General features: G+C 45.7%; 2 protein-coding genes across 2 annotated transcripts in view; one reads left to right on the forward strand and one right to left on the reverse strand.

Annotated features, from left to right (window-relative positions):
- Window positions 1–1,416, forward strand: part of LOC110499115 (vesicle-fusing ATPase) — a 49,793-nt gene extending 48,377 nt beyond the window's left edge. Inside the window, exon 22 of the mRNA XM_036955956.1 lies at window positions 69–1,416. The gene's annotated coding sequence lies outside the window, so the exon portion shown is untranslated. The remainder of the gene's footprint in view (window positions 1–68) is intronic.
- LOC110499116 (proto-oncogene Wnt-3) overlaps window positions 1,136–19,324 on the reverse strand; it is a 38,354-nt gene continuing 20,165 nt past the window's right edge. The window contains exons 2-4 of the mRNA XM_021576034.2: window positions 8,649–8,890; window positions 5,381–5,646; window positions 1,136–4,014 (exon numbers count right to left, since the gene is read on the reverse strand). Of these exons, the coding sequence (XP_021431709.1) occupies window positions 3,535–4,014; window positions 5,381–5,646; window positions 8,649–8,890 (988 nt within the window). The 3' untranslated portion in view covers window positions 1,136–3,534. The remainder of the gene's footprint in view (window positions 4,015–5,380; window positions 5,647–8,648; window positions 8,891–19,324) is intronic.

Here is a 19,324-nt window from a genome sequence, read left to right on the forward strand (position 1 = left end):
AAATATGCAGATTCTCCCTCTTTCTCTTCCTTCCTGTTCTTCTAACTCCCTCTCACTTTTACCCTCAGTGGCTGAGGAGCGGAAGCCTGGGTGCTGTCCATCCCCAACGCTCCCCGTGTAATCTCTGTACCTCGTGTTTCCATGGCAACACCGAATGACCCAGCCTCTTCCTCATCAACACGACCTCTCTGTGTGTGTACATTTAAGTGAGAATTAAGCACTTGTTCTGTGTACAATTTTTATTTATGATTCAAATGGCACTCTATTCCCTATATAGTGCACTGCTTTTTGACCAGAGCTCTATAGGTCCTGGTCAAAACAAGAGCACTGAATAGGGTGCCATTAGAGACGCATCCAAAGTGTTATGATCTGTGCTGCTAGCACTCCGTGGGATTTTATGTATAAAAAGCAAAAATAAGGTGGTTGTATGTTTATAACTAAGTAGGTATTAGATGAGGAAAGTGTAAGCACAAACATGTATACGATGACCTATTGTGTGTTTGATATTACGCACGTAGATCTCTAATCATTCCAGGAAATGATGGTTCCAAGCCTTTACCCTTAGCTCTGCTCACTTTTTGGTTTTTATTATGTTTTCATTTTTGACTTTCTTTGTTTTATGAATAATTGTCATGGATACTTAATCATGTTACAAAAAATATTGATTAGATAGTAACTGGAAAAACGGATCCATTTTCAGACCAAGACCGTTTTAGAAGGGAACCCCCCCCCCCCCCCAACCACGCCTGATATACCTGTTGAAATTAATTCTGTATCATGCTGTTCTCTATGAATGACCTGTGCCTTTGCCTGCTGGTGGATGGCCGTGCTGTTTCTCTGTGGACAAGAGGCGAGGGGGTGATAAGTGGAGGTATACTAGGTTTAAAGCATATCGTTGTTACTCTCTGCCGTTACTGGTGGTGCTCTCTGTGTTTCTGCGGTGTTGTGAGCTGTCGTTCAGCCTGTGTAGCTAACAGAAATAACATCCTATGCCAGAAAGTGTCTGCCTTATAGAACAGGAGAGATGTGGTTCTTTTTCAGGATGGCACTACCCTCTTTTGACTGTTATGAACCCATGGGCCTTATCTCTACCTCCTAGTCCTGATACATCAGAGTCTCTGTACACTGTTCTGTATAAAGGCTATATGCCCGACATTATAACTCGCCTCCCCCCGTCCCCCATCCGTGTGCATGCCTAACACACTGCCATTTATTTACAGAAGTACACTATGCAGGTTTGTTTCAGATAAACACAATTCAAGTGTAAATGTATGGATATATCAACCAGATGTATACATTATTTGCAGTGACCAGTGTGCTTTTTTTTCTCTAAATCTATTTGTAATGAAGTCTTGAACGCTGTAAAACTTATGACAAGTTGCAATTGTATTATCGCAATAAAATTGGACACATGAACATTTCGTACAGTACTTTTCTAAGTGTGTGTGTGTGTGTGTGTGTGTGTATTATTGATTGATGCAGATGCACTTGTCATTCACCTATAGATTTTATCAGGGAGAAATGGACTTGATCGAGACAAATTGCAGACGTTTCACAGAGTTCTAGAGCAGATTGAGACATTATTTTGAGTTATAGTGAGGATCGGACTATTTATTAAGCATGGATAACTGTCTATCACAGTTTGGAACACCATCGCAGCTTGCCATTTAAAAATGAGTTCAAAAGTGTTATGTGCAATGTCTATATACATGATTTGGTAAGGAAATGTAGAGGAATCGATGCTTACAAACTGAAATGATTAGAAAAGTACCTCTGGCTAAGAAGCAAAAGCATGAGACAGTAATTTGTTCTTCAAATATATAATCTTAGTTCAGATATATACACATTGTATAATAAATAATATTTATAAAAACATAACATTTTCAGATTATAAAATAAAAAGGGAATTATTAACTTTAAAACCTTTGTACAAAACTTTGGATATAGCGGGCAGGAAAGGAAGGAACGACAAAGTGCCCTGGTAGGGAGGGCTTTTTAGAGGGTGATGCAGTTGCTAAACTGCCGTATGTCACAGAGAGGAGCCTATACTACCTGGGGTAAATTGTATTTTTGTTAAATATAATTAATAGGAAGCACGTAGCACTGTCAGAACATGTTGTGTGGAAACCTCTATCCCACGTGCCTGCCATCCCTAACCCTTACACCCCTGTCACTGGCAGTCAGCACATCAGCTGTATCCCAATAGTCTTACATAACCTTCTTACCCTCGTCTCCTCCATTTGTCTCCCACAGACACGTCGTCTCTGAACAAGTTTCCAACATATTGCTTCTATTGTCAAGACGTTTCACATCACTGGCAATTAAGGGAAGGAGATGAGGAAAGGGGGTTATTGATGACTTGACACTTTCTGCTTTCTCCACTTGTCATCACCTTTCACTGGTGAGCAGAGTTTCGCTTAGAACAAGGACCTCACAGCACTATCAGGAACCTAATGAAATGGACCGTCCGAGTGTTCGATACAATTATAATCTCATTGTCGTAGTATGACCCGCTATTAGTATAATTATTCATTAGCATTGGGCCTATTGCGAGTGCAAAATGACCTGGTGATCCATGAATTCAATGTTAATCCAATGACGTACGACCTCTTAAACCTGAACCCTCTACCTGTTGTTTGTCGTGAACGTTTTCTTCTCTATGACATATCGTTATAATTTCCTGGACTGTAAAGGGAAATTCCAGAAAAGTGTATCTGATCTTGAGATCAACAAGAAGAATGCATTTGCTCTCATAAATAACAATTGCTAAAGTTTCACCTCCTCCAGACAGTTCGTGTACAGCTGAATAGTGCATACATGTGCAGAAATGTCCGTGAGTGGAAACAAGCATGTTTGGTTCGTGCACATGTCCCTTCCTGCATACCACCTCCAGTCCCGGCCCATTGCTAATATTTCAGAAATGTGGGGCTATAAAATCACGCTCTAGCACATCTTCCAGGCGTCTCATCTAGGTGACTGCTGCAGTACAGTACCAGTACAGGGGTTGAGAAAGTGGAGATTTCATCCGCTCAGTAGCTTAGTTTAGAAGGGCAGGGTCCAGTAACAGCCCGCTCAGTAGTTAAAAGTGGTAGGTTCCTGGGCTGCCGCCGTGTGTTCAGTACGGTTTGGATTGACGAGTGACGTTGGGGAACTGCTTTCGTTCACAATAGTCCACCAGCCAGGTGATTGACTGGTGAAATCAGGTGTTAGTTAAAAAGGATGTCCATTCGATAGCAATAAATAAAGAAGGGGTCATGGCCCAATGCTGCAGGAATGTGAACTGGTCAAACTGACTGAGCTTGTTCCAATGGAAATGGGCTTTCCCATATGGAGGATGCAGGGCTTGGAAGAAGGATATGAGGGACATTTTTATCACAAGGAGTATGGAGTTCTAGTACAGAAATGCCACTCCCCAGAAATGCCACTCCCCATTGGTGTCTGTCTGTACTTAAGTCTGTATGCATGCGATGACTGCAGTGTGACTGCGATGGCCGCTGTGGTCCATCATTCTGTCCGAGCGAGCGCACAAGGCTTTCACTTGCACGTGTGCACGTCGTAGACGCGCACACACTCCTGGCAGCTGACGTAGCAGCACCAGTGGAAGATGCAGTGGCACTTCTCCTTGCGCTTCTCAGTCCGAGTGTTGTGGCCCCTGCCGCAGCAGAGCAGGTCGCAGCCCTCGATGCCGTGCGAGGAAACATTGCAGGCGCGGTCGCGCGTGCCGAATGAGCCCGTCTCCGGGTTGGGCTCGCAGAAGTTGGGCGAGCCCTCGTAGTAGACCAGGTCGCGCTCCGTGGGGTGCTTGAAGAAGGCGTACTTGGCGCGCAGCGTCTCCACCCAGCCGCGCGACTCGCGGTGCTTCTCCACCACCATCTCCGAGGCGCTGTCGTACTTGTCCTTCAGGTAGTCGCCCAGCATGCGGAAGTCGGGCTGCGCCCACCAGCATGTTTTCACCTCGCAGCTGCCCGACAGGCCATGGCATTTGCAGCGCAGGTGCATGTGGTCCAGGATGGTCTGAGAGAAAAAGAGGGATTAATTCACCACAGTGTACAGTAAATGTGATTGGTAGCTTGTCAATATAACACATTCTGTCTGATGGTGATTTGTTTAGTCTGGGTGTCAGTTTGTTTAGTCTAGGGGCATGTTTGTTTTGTCTATCACCCATATTGTTTAGTCTTTCACCAGACAGCCCATTTTTGAACAACTATTCTTATCAATAACCTGAGTGACTACTGAGTACCGACCTGTAGGTTGAGAACAACATGCTACCTGGCTCGGTCTACAGCTGTGGTTCAGGCAGCTGTGAAACAGAGGCAGGCATTTGTAGCGTGCAGCCGCTAATTCATTCTGAAGTCACTGCGTTTACGTGAGCAAAGCGCTCTTCACCTTTGTTTAGATTTGTTTTGCTTTAATTCCCCAACTATATTTAGCTGCAGAATTCCCCCAGCTGCGGCGGAAGGCAGGTGTGTGTGGCACCTTTGGGCGGTGAGGGGTGGAAAGGTTCTTAGTTCTGACATCATGTCCTGGGCTTGTCAGGCCCCTGGCATCTCCCAGGGGCCCCGAGGTAAACAACGGAGCGTGAGAGGGCCAGGTGGGGCGGCTGGGATCAGGGTTGAGAGAGAGAAAGGGGTCCTGACTGGGCTGCCTGCCGTTTTGCAGCTCCTGTGGTCTCCCTGCTCCTGTCTAGTCAGATCAAAGGACTACCTTGTTGCCGTTGTGGTCTCTCCAATTGCCCTTCAGCATGTTGGTGAGGAGTAGCTCACCAGATATTGCACTGAGCAATGACAGCAGCGAGTGATGGTTTAAGTCCGAGCTGATTCCCTTCTTTTCCCCCTCACACTAACTCTGGGTATTTGTCTCTCAGGGAATTTCGGTTAGGAAAGGCAGGGGCATTTCTTTTCTCTTTTTTTAACATCAGATAATTACCCAATCATTCAAGCTGAAGTGCTACTTTTCAGGCAGGAACTCGCAGAAATGTGGACTGAACTTAAGTCAAATACCAAAATCCTTCCTGTCATAGAATTAGTAATCTGGTACTGTAATGTTTACTGTGGATAATTCCATCCGATTGCCAAACAAGCAGATCTTTGTTCATTGTATCTTTGCTACTGTGCTTTTATATCTTTCTTTAGTTACAGGCCTGGGTGTGTTCAGGGTGTGTCCTGTATCATTGTCTACTGATATATGTGTACTGAATATACTTAAGTTTATACACTGCATCCCGCTTGGCTGTGTAGTAAACTGTGGTACATATGTGTATTTACATTACGTGCATGCCTTTGTGTTACCAACAGTTGTATACTTAACTGTATAGCGTGTACTACCAATATATCCATGCTAGCTGTGCAGTACAGTAAATCCTCAGTGTAGGTCTATTTACCGTGCGTCCTGCTTCGTTGTTGTGCCGATTCATAGCCGAGCGCGCGTCGGGGCGGTTCTCTCTGGCATCGGCAAACTCTCTGGACACCAGCACCCCGAACTCGGCGTCCTCGCTGCAGCCGCCCCACTTCCAGCCCTCCCCCGGGGGACCCTTGTGGTGGGAGTCACAGCCACACATGGTGGACGTGCCCTCGGCGCAGGACCGAGTCACAGCAAACGCCACCCCCGCTGAGGCGACGGCGTGGACGAACGCCGACTCTCTGGTCGCTGGAGAGAAAAACATAAGAGGACATTAAAGGAATCAATCTTTAGTGCCCCATCTTCTTAACGCAGCAAGTTTCACTGCTGCCAACTTCAATACGGCAGGGTCAATGAAAAGGATACTGCAAGAATTTAAAAAAAGATTCTGAGACATGTCCGTGAGAGGAGTTAAAACATTAGACTCTGATCACTACCTATGATTTTGGGAACACGTCGTAGTGATGGCTACAGTAGACAGTGTCCCCTGGCTGTGACATCAACCTATTGTGGCTGGTGTCAGTCGGGCCTAATGCTCAGTGAGATCTCGGTGACCTCCTGTCATCCCCGAGGTGTGCTGTTTTGCATCTGGATAGTGTTTCAGGAATGTTGTCCCCCTCCGTCAGAGCCCACAGGGCCTCTGGGTAGAAACTGAGCAGGCCATCTGCTCTGCTCCGCTGCCGTGTTCGTGCTGAGAGATGGAGTTACGCCTCCTTTGAGCGCAACCGCTTATTATGTAACCAGACACCATTGTTTCGCAATCACAGCACACTTACTGTGGGCTCATCCATTTCTCTGCTGCACCACCTTAGACTGCACACACACACACACAGGCAGGCAGGCAGGCAGGCAGGCAGGCACGCACACACACACACACACACAGGCAGGGACGCACACACAAACACACACACACACACACAAACCCGGAGGGTAAGGGGAGGGCCTACTCCCTGCAATGGATTCACTGTTAAATCTAGGGAGGCCTAGCCCCCCTAAAACTGACTGTAGTTAGTAGTGTTCTCTACTACATACCTGCAGGGACGTTAGTTACTCTACAGTGTAAGCTGATCTACAAGTCTTTGTAGTGCTGATTTGCATTAAACAGAGAGAATCATCATTGAAAAAGGTGTAGTCTGGGTTGCCAGGGGACATTTCATGCGTTCATAAAGTGAATTAGAGTTCACAGCCTTTCATGAGGTTACCCTTTTTTATTTGAGCATTTTAAGTTACACATCCTTTGTTTGAATGAAACCTTCACGTGAACGGCTGAATAGGGTCATAAGTTCATAATAGGGTGAGAGGTCATATGGCTGCTCTGATGGGAAATCCGGGGAAGTGGAAACGTATTAAAAGTCACTAGATTACCACTAAACATCACCTCCTATCTACATGAAAGCATGTCACACACTATCTAATCAGTTAATACATCTTCTAAACGTATAGTCACAAAACCATGACTAAAGAAATTTTCTCAAGTGTCCACAATCTACATTTTTTCCCCCCCCAGTGTGCTTCATTCTAAGTGAACAGCTATAAAGCAACATTTTTGTGCTAAAACCTGTGAATGTTTGTTTGATTGGATCACATACACCTCTGGTTGGGAGGCGACCGGGAGTCCCAGCTACCCTGGCAAGCCCTGCTGAGCTCTCCACAACAGGGGCCTGTGAGCTGTGGGCCCCTGGAGCTCTGGTTGTCAGCCAAGGCTAGCGCTGCTCCTGCTACCTGCTGGGCCCATCAATCCGCCTTTGTTTCCCTTGTGTCACACTGTATTACCCACACAAAGGGCCCAGCGACTCGCGCCCCCACAACTCCGCTCTGCCCAGAGCTGGCATTCCCTTAACCCCCCCAACACCCTCCCTCTGCCACCACCCTGAAACACCATCCTCCAATACCACCACCACCTCCACTCCCCATTTCCCCCATAGTAGTTAAGGTGGTGGTGGACTGGTATAGCCACCCTGGTCTGGGGCCCCTTCCATCCTCGCCAACCCCTTGCCCGTCACTCCGACTCAGGCCTCCCCCCTCCCTCGCCAGCACCCCCTGCCTTCCTTCCACTTCACCCCCAACGTGCCGGCCCGGGGTAGGTTGGGAGATTCCCTTTCAGCCTGTTTTCATGACAGAGTCAAAAGGGCGTGTGAATGGAGCGTCCGTGGGAGCCGGGCTGTGTGAGGCGCGCACTGGTCTTCATGCACAGTAGGGGTTGAGCTGAGCCCCCCAGCCCTTTTATATTGCCTGTAATCTCATTTGGCCTCCCCTTCTCCCTTTTTATTTATTTTATTGAGGAGAGCGAGGGAGGTTCACACTGCCCATTCCTGCCCAGATCCCTTCCCCTCTGACACACAGGCTAATTCATTTCCAATCAGCAGCCTCACTCCACAACACAAAAACCCATCTTCATCATTAGGGATTTCAAGGCGTACTCCGAGCACCCCCGGGTTCTGTTTTTGTGCGTTCTGTGTTTTTGCATCAGATTGTTTAAAGCAACCAGTCAGTGTCAAGACCGTCGGTGCTTAGTATTTAGTGTGAAAAGCCCGATAGATGATCTCCAGTGTGTCAACTGTAACAACTGCGTATCAAATTGAATTGCGTGAGCTAATCTTGAGCGATTCACAACACCGACTAACCTTCTTTCACTGTCTAAAAACGTCAGCGAGGTTGGGAAACCCGGGAAGAAGACACACAAACTCAAAAGACGTGATGTTGAAGGTAGAGCGGTGGATTGACGTTGAATCATCTGTCCCTCCTTGTCTCGGCGCTCATTTCTCACTGCAGTAAGGAAAGGTGTATAGATAGTACTGTTATTACCCTGCGAGTCATTTGTCAGCCGGAGCACAGGGGACAGGCAGTGCTCAGCTGCAGAGTAGCGGGTTCTTCTATTCCTATGTCAGCTTGCTGTACTTTCCTCACAATTGTTCACACTGTTTGTTTCCCGTTTTCTCACTGACATGTCCTTTAATGTTTTTATCACCGCCATGAAAAAAAGTAGAACCTGCAAACCCCCTAGAACCTGCAAACCCCTGCTGAGGTCAGATTATCTCATTTTTTTACAGAGTCCAATATCATTCTTGTTGTACATCAATTTGTTTTTTTGTATGTTTTATATGATACTTGGCTGTCATTCATATATCCCCCCCAAAAATATAGAAATTATATCCCTCATATAAATACCTCATTAGTAGTATTCGGCCATTGGGGAGAGGAGTATATTTGTATTCTTTAGACAAACAGTCCTGTTAGAGTAAGAAGCCTACCCTTGTCCAGCACAGGGCCAAAGATGGCTAGGTTGTCCTTGATGGTGGTACAGTTCCAACGCCGGCCCCTGAACTGGTGCTGGCACTCCTGGATGCCCAGCTTCACGCCCTCGGCCACGCTGGGCATGATCTCGATGTAGTTGCGACAGAAGCGCAGCTGCTTGGGCACCAGGCCAGGGATGGAGCCGCACAGAATGGGTTGGGAGCCCAGAGACGAGTACTGCTGCCCCAGGGCTAGGGACCTGCAACACACAGAGAGAGGGGGGGGGGGGGGAGTATGTCACGTACCACCCCAGCCAGACATAGTATCACTACCTAGCGCCTACGCTACACAGTCTCCCACAGTCTCTCCATACAGCTTTCTAAGGAGAAGCTATCTATAGGATCTGCTGCCATTGAGTAAAATAGAGTGCCCTCTCTGAACTCACTGCCTCAATGAGAGGGAGGGTTATACAGTATATGCCAGGGGAGGCCCTCCACAGAGGCAGATTGTCCCCAAAAAGAGGATTGCCTCTCAATATACAAATGTAGCTTTTTTGTCCCAGTGGTTTAAAATATTCTGTGCTCATAGTTGGATTTGCAGCCGGTGGCGTTGATTTGAGTTTTTCTGTGGGGAATGGTTTGACTTGGTGAGTGTTATTGACTTTATGAGCGCTTAATGCAGTGGAAGTGAGTGCCCCCCCCCAGTAACAGAAGCTAATAGCCCCTCTTCAGGGAAGGGATATGACCTATTCGTATTGACTTTTCAAAGTGCTCCCTCTTGTTAGCCTCCAGAGACCCTGATGATTCGAAAGATAACACACACACGAACCTGTCTGTTTGTTTCTCCTCTGGGGAAGGCCCCATGTACAATAATAAGACACAAACACACCAGTGGCTAATTTCTTTGTTATTCGTTTGTGGTTTACCTATTGATGATATGTGATCTGTGTCTGTGTGATTTAAGATTGACTGGGTGTGTGTGTTTGTGTACAGTTCAGTGTGTGGTAATGGACATAAGGCATTCCTAAAACTCCCGGTGCCTCACTTTGGGCTGGCATATAAACTCAGCCATAAAAGAAACGTCCCTTTTTCAGGACCCTGTCTTTCAAAGATAATTCGTAAAATTCCAAATAACTTCACAGATCTTCATTGCAAAGGGTTTAAACACTGTTCGCCATGCTTGTTCAATGAACCATAAACAATTAATGAACATGCACCTGTGGAACGGTCGTTAAGACACTAACAGCTTACAGACGGTAGGCAATTAAGGTCACAGTTATGAAAACTTAGGACACTAAAGAGGCCTTTCTACTGACTCTGAAAATCACCAAAAGAAAGATGCCCAGGGTCCCTGCTCATCTGCGTGAACATGCCTTAGGCATGCTGCAAGGAGGCATGAGGACTGCAGATGTGGCCAGGGCAATAAATTGCAATGTCTGTACTGTGAGATGCCTAAGACAGCGCTACAGGGCGACAGGACGGACAGCTGATCGTCCTCTCAGTGGCAGACCACGTGTAACAACACCTGCACAGGATCGGTACATCCGAACATCACACCTGCGGGACAGGTACAGGATGGCAACAACAAATGCCAGAGTTACACCAAGAAAGCACAATCCCTCCATCAGTGCTCAGATTGTCTGCAATAGGCTGAGAGAGGCTGGACTGAGGGCTTGTAGGCCTGTTGTAAGGCAGGTCCTCACCAGACATCTCTGGCAACAACGTCAGGAAACACTGGGCACAAACCCTCTTTCGCTGGACCAGACAGGACTGGCAAAAAGTGCTCTTCACTGATGAGTCGTGGTTTTGTCTCACCAGGGGTGATGGTCAGATTCGTGTTTATTGTCGAAGGAATGAGCGTTACACCGAGGCCTGTACTCTGGAGCGGGATCTGATTTGAAGGTGGAGGGTCCGTCATGGTCTGGGGCGGTGTGTCACAGCATCATCAGACTGAGCTTGTTGTCATTGCAGGCAATCTCAATGCTGTGTGTTACAGGGAAGACATCCTCCTCCCTCATGTGGTACTCTTCCTGCAGGCTCATCCTGACATGACCCTCCAGCATGACAATACCACCAGCCATACTGCTCGTTCTTTGAGTGATTTCCTGAAAGACAGGAATGTCAGTGTCCTGCCAAGGCCAGCGAAGAGTCTGGATCTCAATCCCATTGAGCACGTCTGGGACCTGTTGGATTGGAGGGTGAGGGCTTGGGCCATTCCCCCCAGAAATGTCCGGGAACTTGCAGGTGCCTTGGTGGGGTAACATCTCACAGCAAGAGAGTTCATGCAGTTCATGAGGAGGAGATGCACTGCAGTCCTTAATTGGTATTTTTAAATCACTTATGAATGATCTTGATACTGATTCCCCGACCTGTCAATGTTTATAATTAGCTGTTTTTGATTTTGTTATACTCTTGTGAATTCTATGTTTTTTACTAGATTACTTGTAGTTTTTCATGTTATTTGTCTGTTATTTTTGTAATGACTTGGTGCTGCCTATCTTGGACAGGACGCTCTTGAAAAATAGATTTTAATTCTCAATGAGCCCTTCCTGGTTAAATAAAGGTTTAATAATATTTTTTTTAATGCAGCTGGTGGCCACGCCAGATACTGACTGTTACTATTGATTTTGGACCCCCCCCTTTGTTTTCGGCGACATATCGTTCCATTTCTGTTAGTCACATGTCTGTGAAACTTGTTCAGTTTATGTCTCAGTTGTTGAATCTTGTTATGTTCATACAAATATTTACACAAGTTAAGTTTTCTGAAAATAAACGCAGTTGACAGTGAGGACATTTCTTTTTTTGCCGAGTTTAGATGTGCCTAAACATGGATTAATCACCACAACGAGACAGCCCAGATCAGCCAGGGATGCCAGAAACCATTATAGTTTCATTGAAGTAATTAATTTTAATTGACAGATTTTTCTCCTAAGATAAGGGGGGGTGATGTTTGCTATGTCCATGTTTTAACATGCTTACTATGATGACAAGCTCAAACAAAACTGCACGGCGTCTTCCAGAAGTTGTTATGTTTGCCATAAAGTAGTTATGGGATTTTGTAGTTTTATTGTTTATTTATTCAAAGTGTATGCCACTTTCATAAACACACAAACATGCCCTTACCTACCTACAGATATAGGACATGTTGAGGTTTTTCCTGCACACCAGGAAATGCAAACTTGTGTATTCAAGGTTGAGAAAATACTAATGAAAAATGTACCAACCCCTACAAAAAATGTCCATTAATTATAATCCACATAATAATTCACATTTATTGTAGTCTAAGGCACTGCATCGCAGTGCTAGAGGCATCACTACAGACCCGGGTTCGATCCAGGGCTGTATCACAACTGGCCGGGATGGGGAGTCCCATAGGGCGGCGGACAATTGGCCCAGTGTTGTCCTGGTTAGGGGAGGGTTTGGCCAGGGGGGCTTTACTTGGCTCATCGAGCGCTAGTGACTCCTTGTGGCGGGCCGGGTGCCTGCAGGCTGACCTCGGTCATCAGTTGAACAGTGTTTCCTCCGCACTTCTTAACACCAGCTCGCTTAACCCGGAAGCCAGCTGGACCAATGTGTCATTGGTACAGCTGGCTTCCGGTTTAAGCAAGCTGGTGTTAAGAAGTGCGGTTTGGTGGGTCATGTTTCGGAAGACGCATGACTCGACCTTCGCCTCCCAAGCCCATTGGGGAGTTGCAGAGATCAAAATTGGGGAGAAAAGGTCGTAACAAATAAATAAAAAAATTATAATAATAATAATTCACATTTCCTGTTGCTGCAGGATTATTTTCCCGCTGTAGCAAACTGGCTCAAATTAAGATCCTACATCTATCTGTATGCGATGTGGCGCAATCCCCCTTGCACCACATCTGCATTGCTGTAGATTTTAAAGTGATGCTCCAGAGTTTCAGGCAGATATTTTACAAATTCCAATTTATACAATATGTTACGAATTTGTAAGTGCTTAAGATCCCAGACTGCATCTTTACATACTGTAAGCTAATTCACAATCCTTATCTGTTTTATGACATTGCTAAACTTTACTGCTTTTTTTTATCAGCATACATAGACATTTTTGAGTTTGATACAGCTGGAACACAGCATTGGATATTATGTGTGTAGTTCCCTGGCCCATTTGAAGTACAACTGTGACTGTGTGTTTGAGTGTAAGATGAGAGCTAGCTTGTGTGTGTGTGTGTGTGTGTGTGTGAGAGAGAGAGAGATAAAGAGAAAGTGTACTGTCAGTGCTGTAAGACAGAGAATCCAGGGGCCCCAGACAGGGCCAGCGACACCACACTACACGGCAGCAGGATCAGCGAGAGAGGCCTTGCCAATGTAACTGCAGACACTCTGACACTCTGCCGAGCCTGGGCTGTCTGAGTGCCGCTGGAGGCCTTGAGACAGGGAGAGAGAAAGAGGTAGGCAGAGGGAGAGAGAAAGAGAGAGACAGAGAGGGAGAGGATCATGGAGGAACAATCGCTGCTGATCAGATCAGAGTGCCACTCGGGATGACCTCAGGCCCCCCGCGGGGCGCAACCCTATCACGGCAGCCTCTGACTCTGACAGATTAGTGCGCCGCTGCACCCCACCCCACCCTGACACAAAAGCCATTGAAGTGAGGGGGGGGGGAATTCCCCCCTCAGAAAAGTTCACAGCTCATGTGCGCTTTGCTTTCTCCCCCCCCCCCCCCCCACCTCCTGCCACACACTTTTGTTTTTTGATCTCCTTTGGAGTGCAGGTGAGCATTGTTACAGCAGGCTCCCATGTATCACTGCTTGCCAATGGGGCTTACCCACTGAGACAGCAGGCTGAATGGCTTGGCTATTAATGCAGCTGAGCTGACGGAACATGTGAGGCCGTCAACAGCCATCAATGCCTGGTCTGCCACATGTGGTACTAACTGACCTATAATGTTCAGAAAGCTCATGCAATTTCTGGACTTAATAAAGATGTGAGGCAAGACTGGTGACGATATCAAGGTCCATTATAGTAAGCAGTCCTATCTCAAAATACAAAAATATGCCAGCCAGGTAAAGCTACAGTAATTTCGCCTGCATTGACCCAGGTTTCAGACCGCTAATTCATTTCAATGCTTGGGGTTGTTCTTTTAAACCACACCTGAAATATGTGTTCGTATTCACAAATACCTATCCCAATGAGATCAACTGAATAGTTCCCTAACATTTCATGTTCCCTTGCACGAAAACTGACTTCTGACTGACTTGCTGGTCATTTGGGAGTAATCATTATTCATCTATCCATTTTTTTTTCTGTTATCCATAAATTTAAGGTCGTATTTACTCGGGCGGCGAGCAAAAAACGTATGAACTCATCTGCCAATCCCAGAAATCCCACTGAATTCAAGTGTTGCTGACTTCACTCTGTCTGGAGTGACTGAGTGACTAAGTAGCGTAATTACACAGTCTGCTTGCTGTGCTACTGCCCATCAATCACCCAGTCTGCCATGGGGCGGACCTGAGTGGATGCCCTGGCCCTGCATGGAGTTGCCTGCAGTGTTGGAGCCGATCCCTGGCAAGGCAATAGCCAATCGGCTCGCCTCCCCTCTCCCTGGTGTGTTTGCTGCAGTGGTGACGCACCAGTTTCGGAGGCAACGTGTGGATGTCTTGATGAAGTCGATTACTTAACCACACGGGGCTTACTTGTGGACATAGCGTGTTTAGACTACATGCTGAGGCTCTGCGTGTCGATTTTATTTTGTTTATAAAGGATGCGCCTCACTTTGTCTGTGACGGTTTGAGATGAAAGCAAGGGGTGTCTTTGGCTAGGTGCTAATGAGAGTATTAGACCTGAGGGGAAGTCTGTGGGTGCCAGGTGTATCGCGCGCACACAGAGCGTTGTGCGTATATCACGCGGAGCCTGCCTGCTTCGCCTCGCTTATTGGAAGCCAGGAACGACGTGTCTGAACCGAGTGGGAGAGGAGCACGAGGCAGAATGCCGGGGGAATCCGCTGTAGGGGAGTAGACGGAGGAGCAGAAACTGTGGGGCTTGGCAGGTGCATGCCTAGGCAGGTCTATGACTGTGGGGCCTCCTCTGGCCTTGGGGGGTTTAGTGCTGCTGGTTGGGGGGTTTCTCAGTATCAAAACCAACCTGACGTGAGCACATGGGCCACTGTAAACCACAGACACAAAGAAGAGGAAACAAAGGGATTCTACCACACACTGTAGAACAGTTGAAATGTGGACATATCTATGAAGGATATTTTCACAGGGGCAAAGCCTCTGGGAAGGTTGCGATTCTGCTCCATATGTCTTCTATGAAGGTTTGCTCCACCACTCCCGTTGCGGCTGAATAACCTTTGATTCAATCACTGTGTGGCTGGAATGTTTTGCAGCCATTTCTGTTGGAGGTCTACACCACAGGGGGTCAACATGTTGTACTTGTCTAAGAGCAGACAGATGAACTTTCCCTTTGTGACAGGTACTCCATGTCCAGAGGCACAGAAAACACTGTGCCCCTTCTGAACTAGCTAATGCATGACATCTGACCTCACTGCCTTGGGCTTGGTGGCCTGTAAGAGTGGGTTTGAAGTTTGTGACCAGCTAGAACTCCTATCCTATCATCACTTTGACCTCCCAATCACGCGTTCGGCTCACCACCAGTCAAGGATAATCACGTAACATGTGTAGCCCTTCTCATCTCCAATAGTATGAGACCAATGTCAACTGTAACATGTGCCACATCATTCAGTGGTATTAGGCCTATAGGCTGACTTTGTATAGGGAGTAGGCATAATCCTGACAATGATGTCATTATGATAATGCTATTATATACCTTTCTTCTCTCAATATGCCCATTCTCTTTCCTTTAAAGTTAACTAGGCAGGCTATCACATGGCTATCTAAATTCACCAATATTGCTAGTTCGTCACCCATCCACCCCTACTACCACAATACGATCCATCTAATACAAGAACAGGACCCTGATAGGCGGGCCTACTATGTCATTTGGTGTTTTAAATGGCTTCAGTCCTTATATTAGTAGCCTAGACACATTTCAACTAAGCCGATTTAGGATTTCCAAGAAAAGTTTTAGGTTTTTGTTGATAACGTCATAGCTCAACTCACTGTTTCGTTGGAGCCCTCCCCATGAGGAACACTTGTGGTTGCTCGGTCCATTATTGCCTACTTTACTTGTTGATGTAAATAGCCTGCCCTAACACGTTTCACTCTGTAGGAAATGTCCGTCAACGAGTTAACATAACGTCCATCGTCATGGCGCCACATTTAGGTTAGGACGAACGTGACAGGTTAGGATGAACGTGACAGGTTAGGATGAACGTGACAGGTTAGGATGAACGTGACAGGTTAGGATGAACGTGACAGGTTAGGATGAACGTGACAAGTTAGGATGAACGTGACAGGTTAGGATGAACGTGACAGATTAGGATGAACGTGACAGGTTAGGGTAATTCGATTAAGGCTAGGAAAAGGGTTAGCTCAAATGCAAAAATGATCCCGACGCAAATCGAAAATATCTAGCTACAACCGGGCCTTCCCTGAGAACAGTCTTGGTTTCCACTAATGGCAATGGATTCTGCTTAATTTAGGCAGCATTTGTAAGCTAGCGGTTTACCAAATCATGTAAGCATGCAAGCAAGCAGTGTTACAGTGTTGAGGTCGATTCAGTTTTCAATTATTAGATCGACAATGAATTTAAGCTAATGCTCTCTGGCAAGGATAGGCCATTTGGCTCGAGGCTCTGCTAGGGGTTTTAAAACGTTTCTTACCCAGGGACCCCTGCCCAGGTAAACCTGAGACCAGGGACCCCGATCATATGTTCGCAACAACAAAAAAGTCACATCTTATCATCAGGCGAATGATACTAGTAAGTAGGCATAGAAGTCATCAGCATTGGTAGACAGTTTAATTATTTTAACTTCACAGTTCAATAAACACAGTCTATTAAGCTAGAAAGGTATCACGGAGGCATAGAGAGCATGTTTCTGTTGTAGGCCTTTAAGCAAGTTTTCTGCAATTCTACACTTTTGTCCATTGAGCTGAGAGAAAAACTTGAGAAAAACATTTTTGATGCACATTTCAAGCAATTCTACACACTTTGGCATGGAGCTAAGAGATCATTTTGAAGTTCTAATTTCCTGCAATTCTATGCATTTTGCTTTTGCTTAATGCTGTGTTCCTCTGCTCAAACGTTATAACAAACTCAATGGGCATGTACCATGAATGTCTGTTTTTTTTTGTATTTAGTACTCTTCCTGACTTTCTATCTTTTATTTGATTGATAGTAATTAAAGATGGTTATTCAAAAATATTTATAGTTCAACATCTTTTCTGCATGCGTTCTATCTGGTTTTGGTTACTTATATTGACACTGAAACTGTTTTTCCATCCTGAAAATGATCGCTTAGAAGGCCCACATAAGAATTATATATACAGAAAACCCCCTGTAAGTAGCTCCAATGACTGTAATGACCTCCATATTAAATTATTTTGATTTTGGCAATGAAGCCCTTTATCCACTTCTCCAGTGTCGGATGAACAGGAACAGCTAGCATGCTAACTGTTCCTGTAGACTTCCAGTCATTGCGCTAACACTGGTTTGCATTGCCGTGTGAAAATAGCTCTAACTTCCTTCATACCGGACATAAAAATGGTATCCATGATGGTATTCTGTTGCAGCTAGTGATAGTCTTAAAATAATCATTTTTCATTTTCACATAAAAAATAAAAAATCGTTTTTAAAAAATAAACAAATACGGACCTCCAGACCCCTGTTTGAAAAGCCCTGGGCTAGGCCACACACATGACGCTACACACATGCAACAATAAAGACTTTTAATGAAGAGCAGAAACTGTAGGCCCTACAAAACTGACAAACTCACCTTAGCTTGAGTAAGGTGCAGGCAGCAAACAATATTGTCAGGAGGGGTAGCCTATTACTGTCTTCTGAGATGACTGTGAGTATATTTAAAGTTGACTTTTTTTGTCGCAATCTTGCATGTCCAATGTGTTATGGAAAATGCTATGTTTTCCTAGGAAGAGAGACAGAGTAAGAAAGAGGGAGAGGAATTAGAGAGAACCAGCCTGTCACAATCCATCCTCAGGCACTGTTCATAGCTCCATGGAAAGTAGGGTGCGTGTGCGTGCCCATGTGCACGTGTGGACGAGAGAAGCAGGAGGGCGGGGGGGTTTGCTCTGTTGCTACTTGTACTCAAAAGTCTCACTATCATGCCATGCATTTATGTGCACACATGGCAAGATACCCTGTCCTAGTTATTGTACAGTTTTTTTTCTGCATAGAAAAGTAGGGGAGAGTGGGTTAGGTTAAGGGTTAGTTGAGCCACCCCTTGTTTCTAGGAAACAATACACAAAATGAATCAGGTGACCAAATATTTAAGAAGAGCCTGTGAGGAACTAACAACATGGAAAAAGTGGTATATAAGTTAGGTCCAAAAAAACTTATTTTCACAAAGTCAAATAAATGTATTGTGTTATAGTATTCATGATGCTTGTATCTAAATCAAGGTAGATAGTTGTAAGATTGTTTTATTCATCAGTTGGGGTCTCTGTACACTACAATATGAGATCCTAAACCTAGCATGAAAGTGCATCCTTGTATCTGTGTGGGGTAATATAGTCAAAATGTTTGCTTTGGGGTTAGTTGAGCCAATGGCCACCGCACTCCATATACACAGTGGGGCAAAAAAGTATTTAGTCAGCCACCAATTGTGCAAGTTCTCCCACTTAAAAAGATGAGAGAGGCCTGTAATTTTCATCATAGGTACACTTCAACTATGACAGACAAAATTAGAAAAAAAAATCCAGAAAATCACATTGAAGGATTTTTTTATTTATTATTATTATTTTTTTGTGTGACTTTTACCCCTTTTTCTCCCCAATTTCATGGTATCCAATTGTTGTAGTAGCTACTATCTTGTCTCATCGCTACAACTCCCGTACGGGCTCGGGAGAGACGAAGGTTGAAAGTCATGCGTCCTCCAATACACAACCTAACCAAGCCGCACTGCTTCTTAACACAGCACGCATCCAACCCGGAAGCCAGCCGCACCAATGTGTCAGAGGAAACACCGTGCACCTGGCAACCTTGTTTAGCGCGCACTGCGCCCGGCCCGCCACAGGAGTCGCTGGTGCGCGATGAGACAAGGACATCCCTACCGACCAAGCCCTCCCTAACCCGGACAACGCTAGGCCAATTGTGCGTCACCCCACGGACCTCCCGGTCGCGGCCGGTTACGGCAGAGCCTGGGCGCGAACCCAGGGACATTGTAGGATTTTTAATGAATTTATTTGCAAATTATGGTGGAAAATAAGTATTTGGTCACCCACAAACAAGCAAGATTTCTGGCTCTCACAGACCTGTAACTTCTTCTTTAAGAGGCTCCTCTGTCCTTCACTCGTTACCTGTATTAATGGCACCTGTTTGAACTTGTTATCCGTATAAAAGACACAAGCGTCCGTCCTAACTCATTTACCAGAGAGGAAGGAAACCGCTCAGGGATTTCACCATGAGGCCAATTGGTGACTTTAAAACAGTTACAGAGTTTAATGACTGTGATAGCAGAAAACTGAGGATGGATCAACAACATTTTAGTTACTCCACAGTACTGACCTAATTGATAGAGGGAAAATAAGGAAGCCTTTACACAATAAAAATATTCAAAAATATGCATCCTGTTTGTTAGCAGCAAGGCACGAAAG

Source organism: Oncorhynchus mykiss, chromosome 20, assembly GCF_013265735.2.
Source record: "Oncorhynchus mykiss isolate Arlee chromosome 20, USDA_OmykA_1.1, whole genome shotgun sequence".
Classification (NCBI taxonomy): domain Eukaryota; kingdom Metazoa; phylum Chordata; class Actinopteri; order Salmoniformes; family Salmonidae; genus Oncorhynchus; species Oncorhynchus mykiss.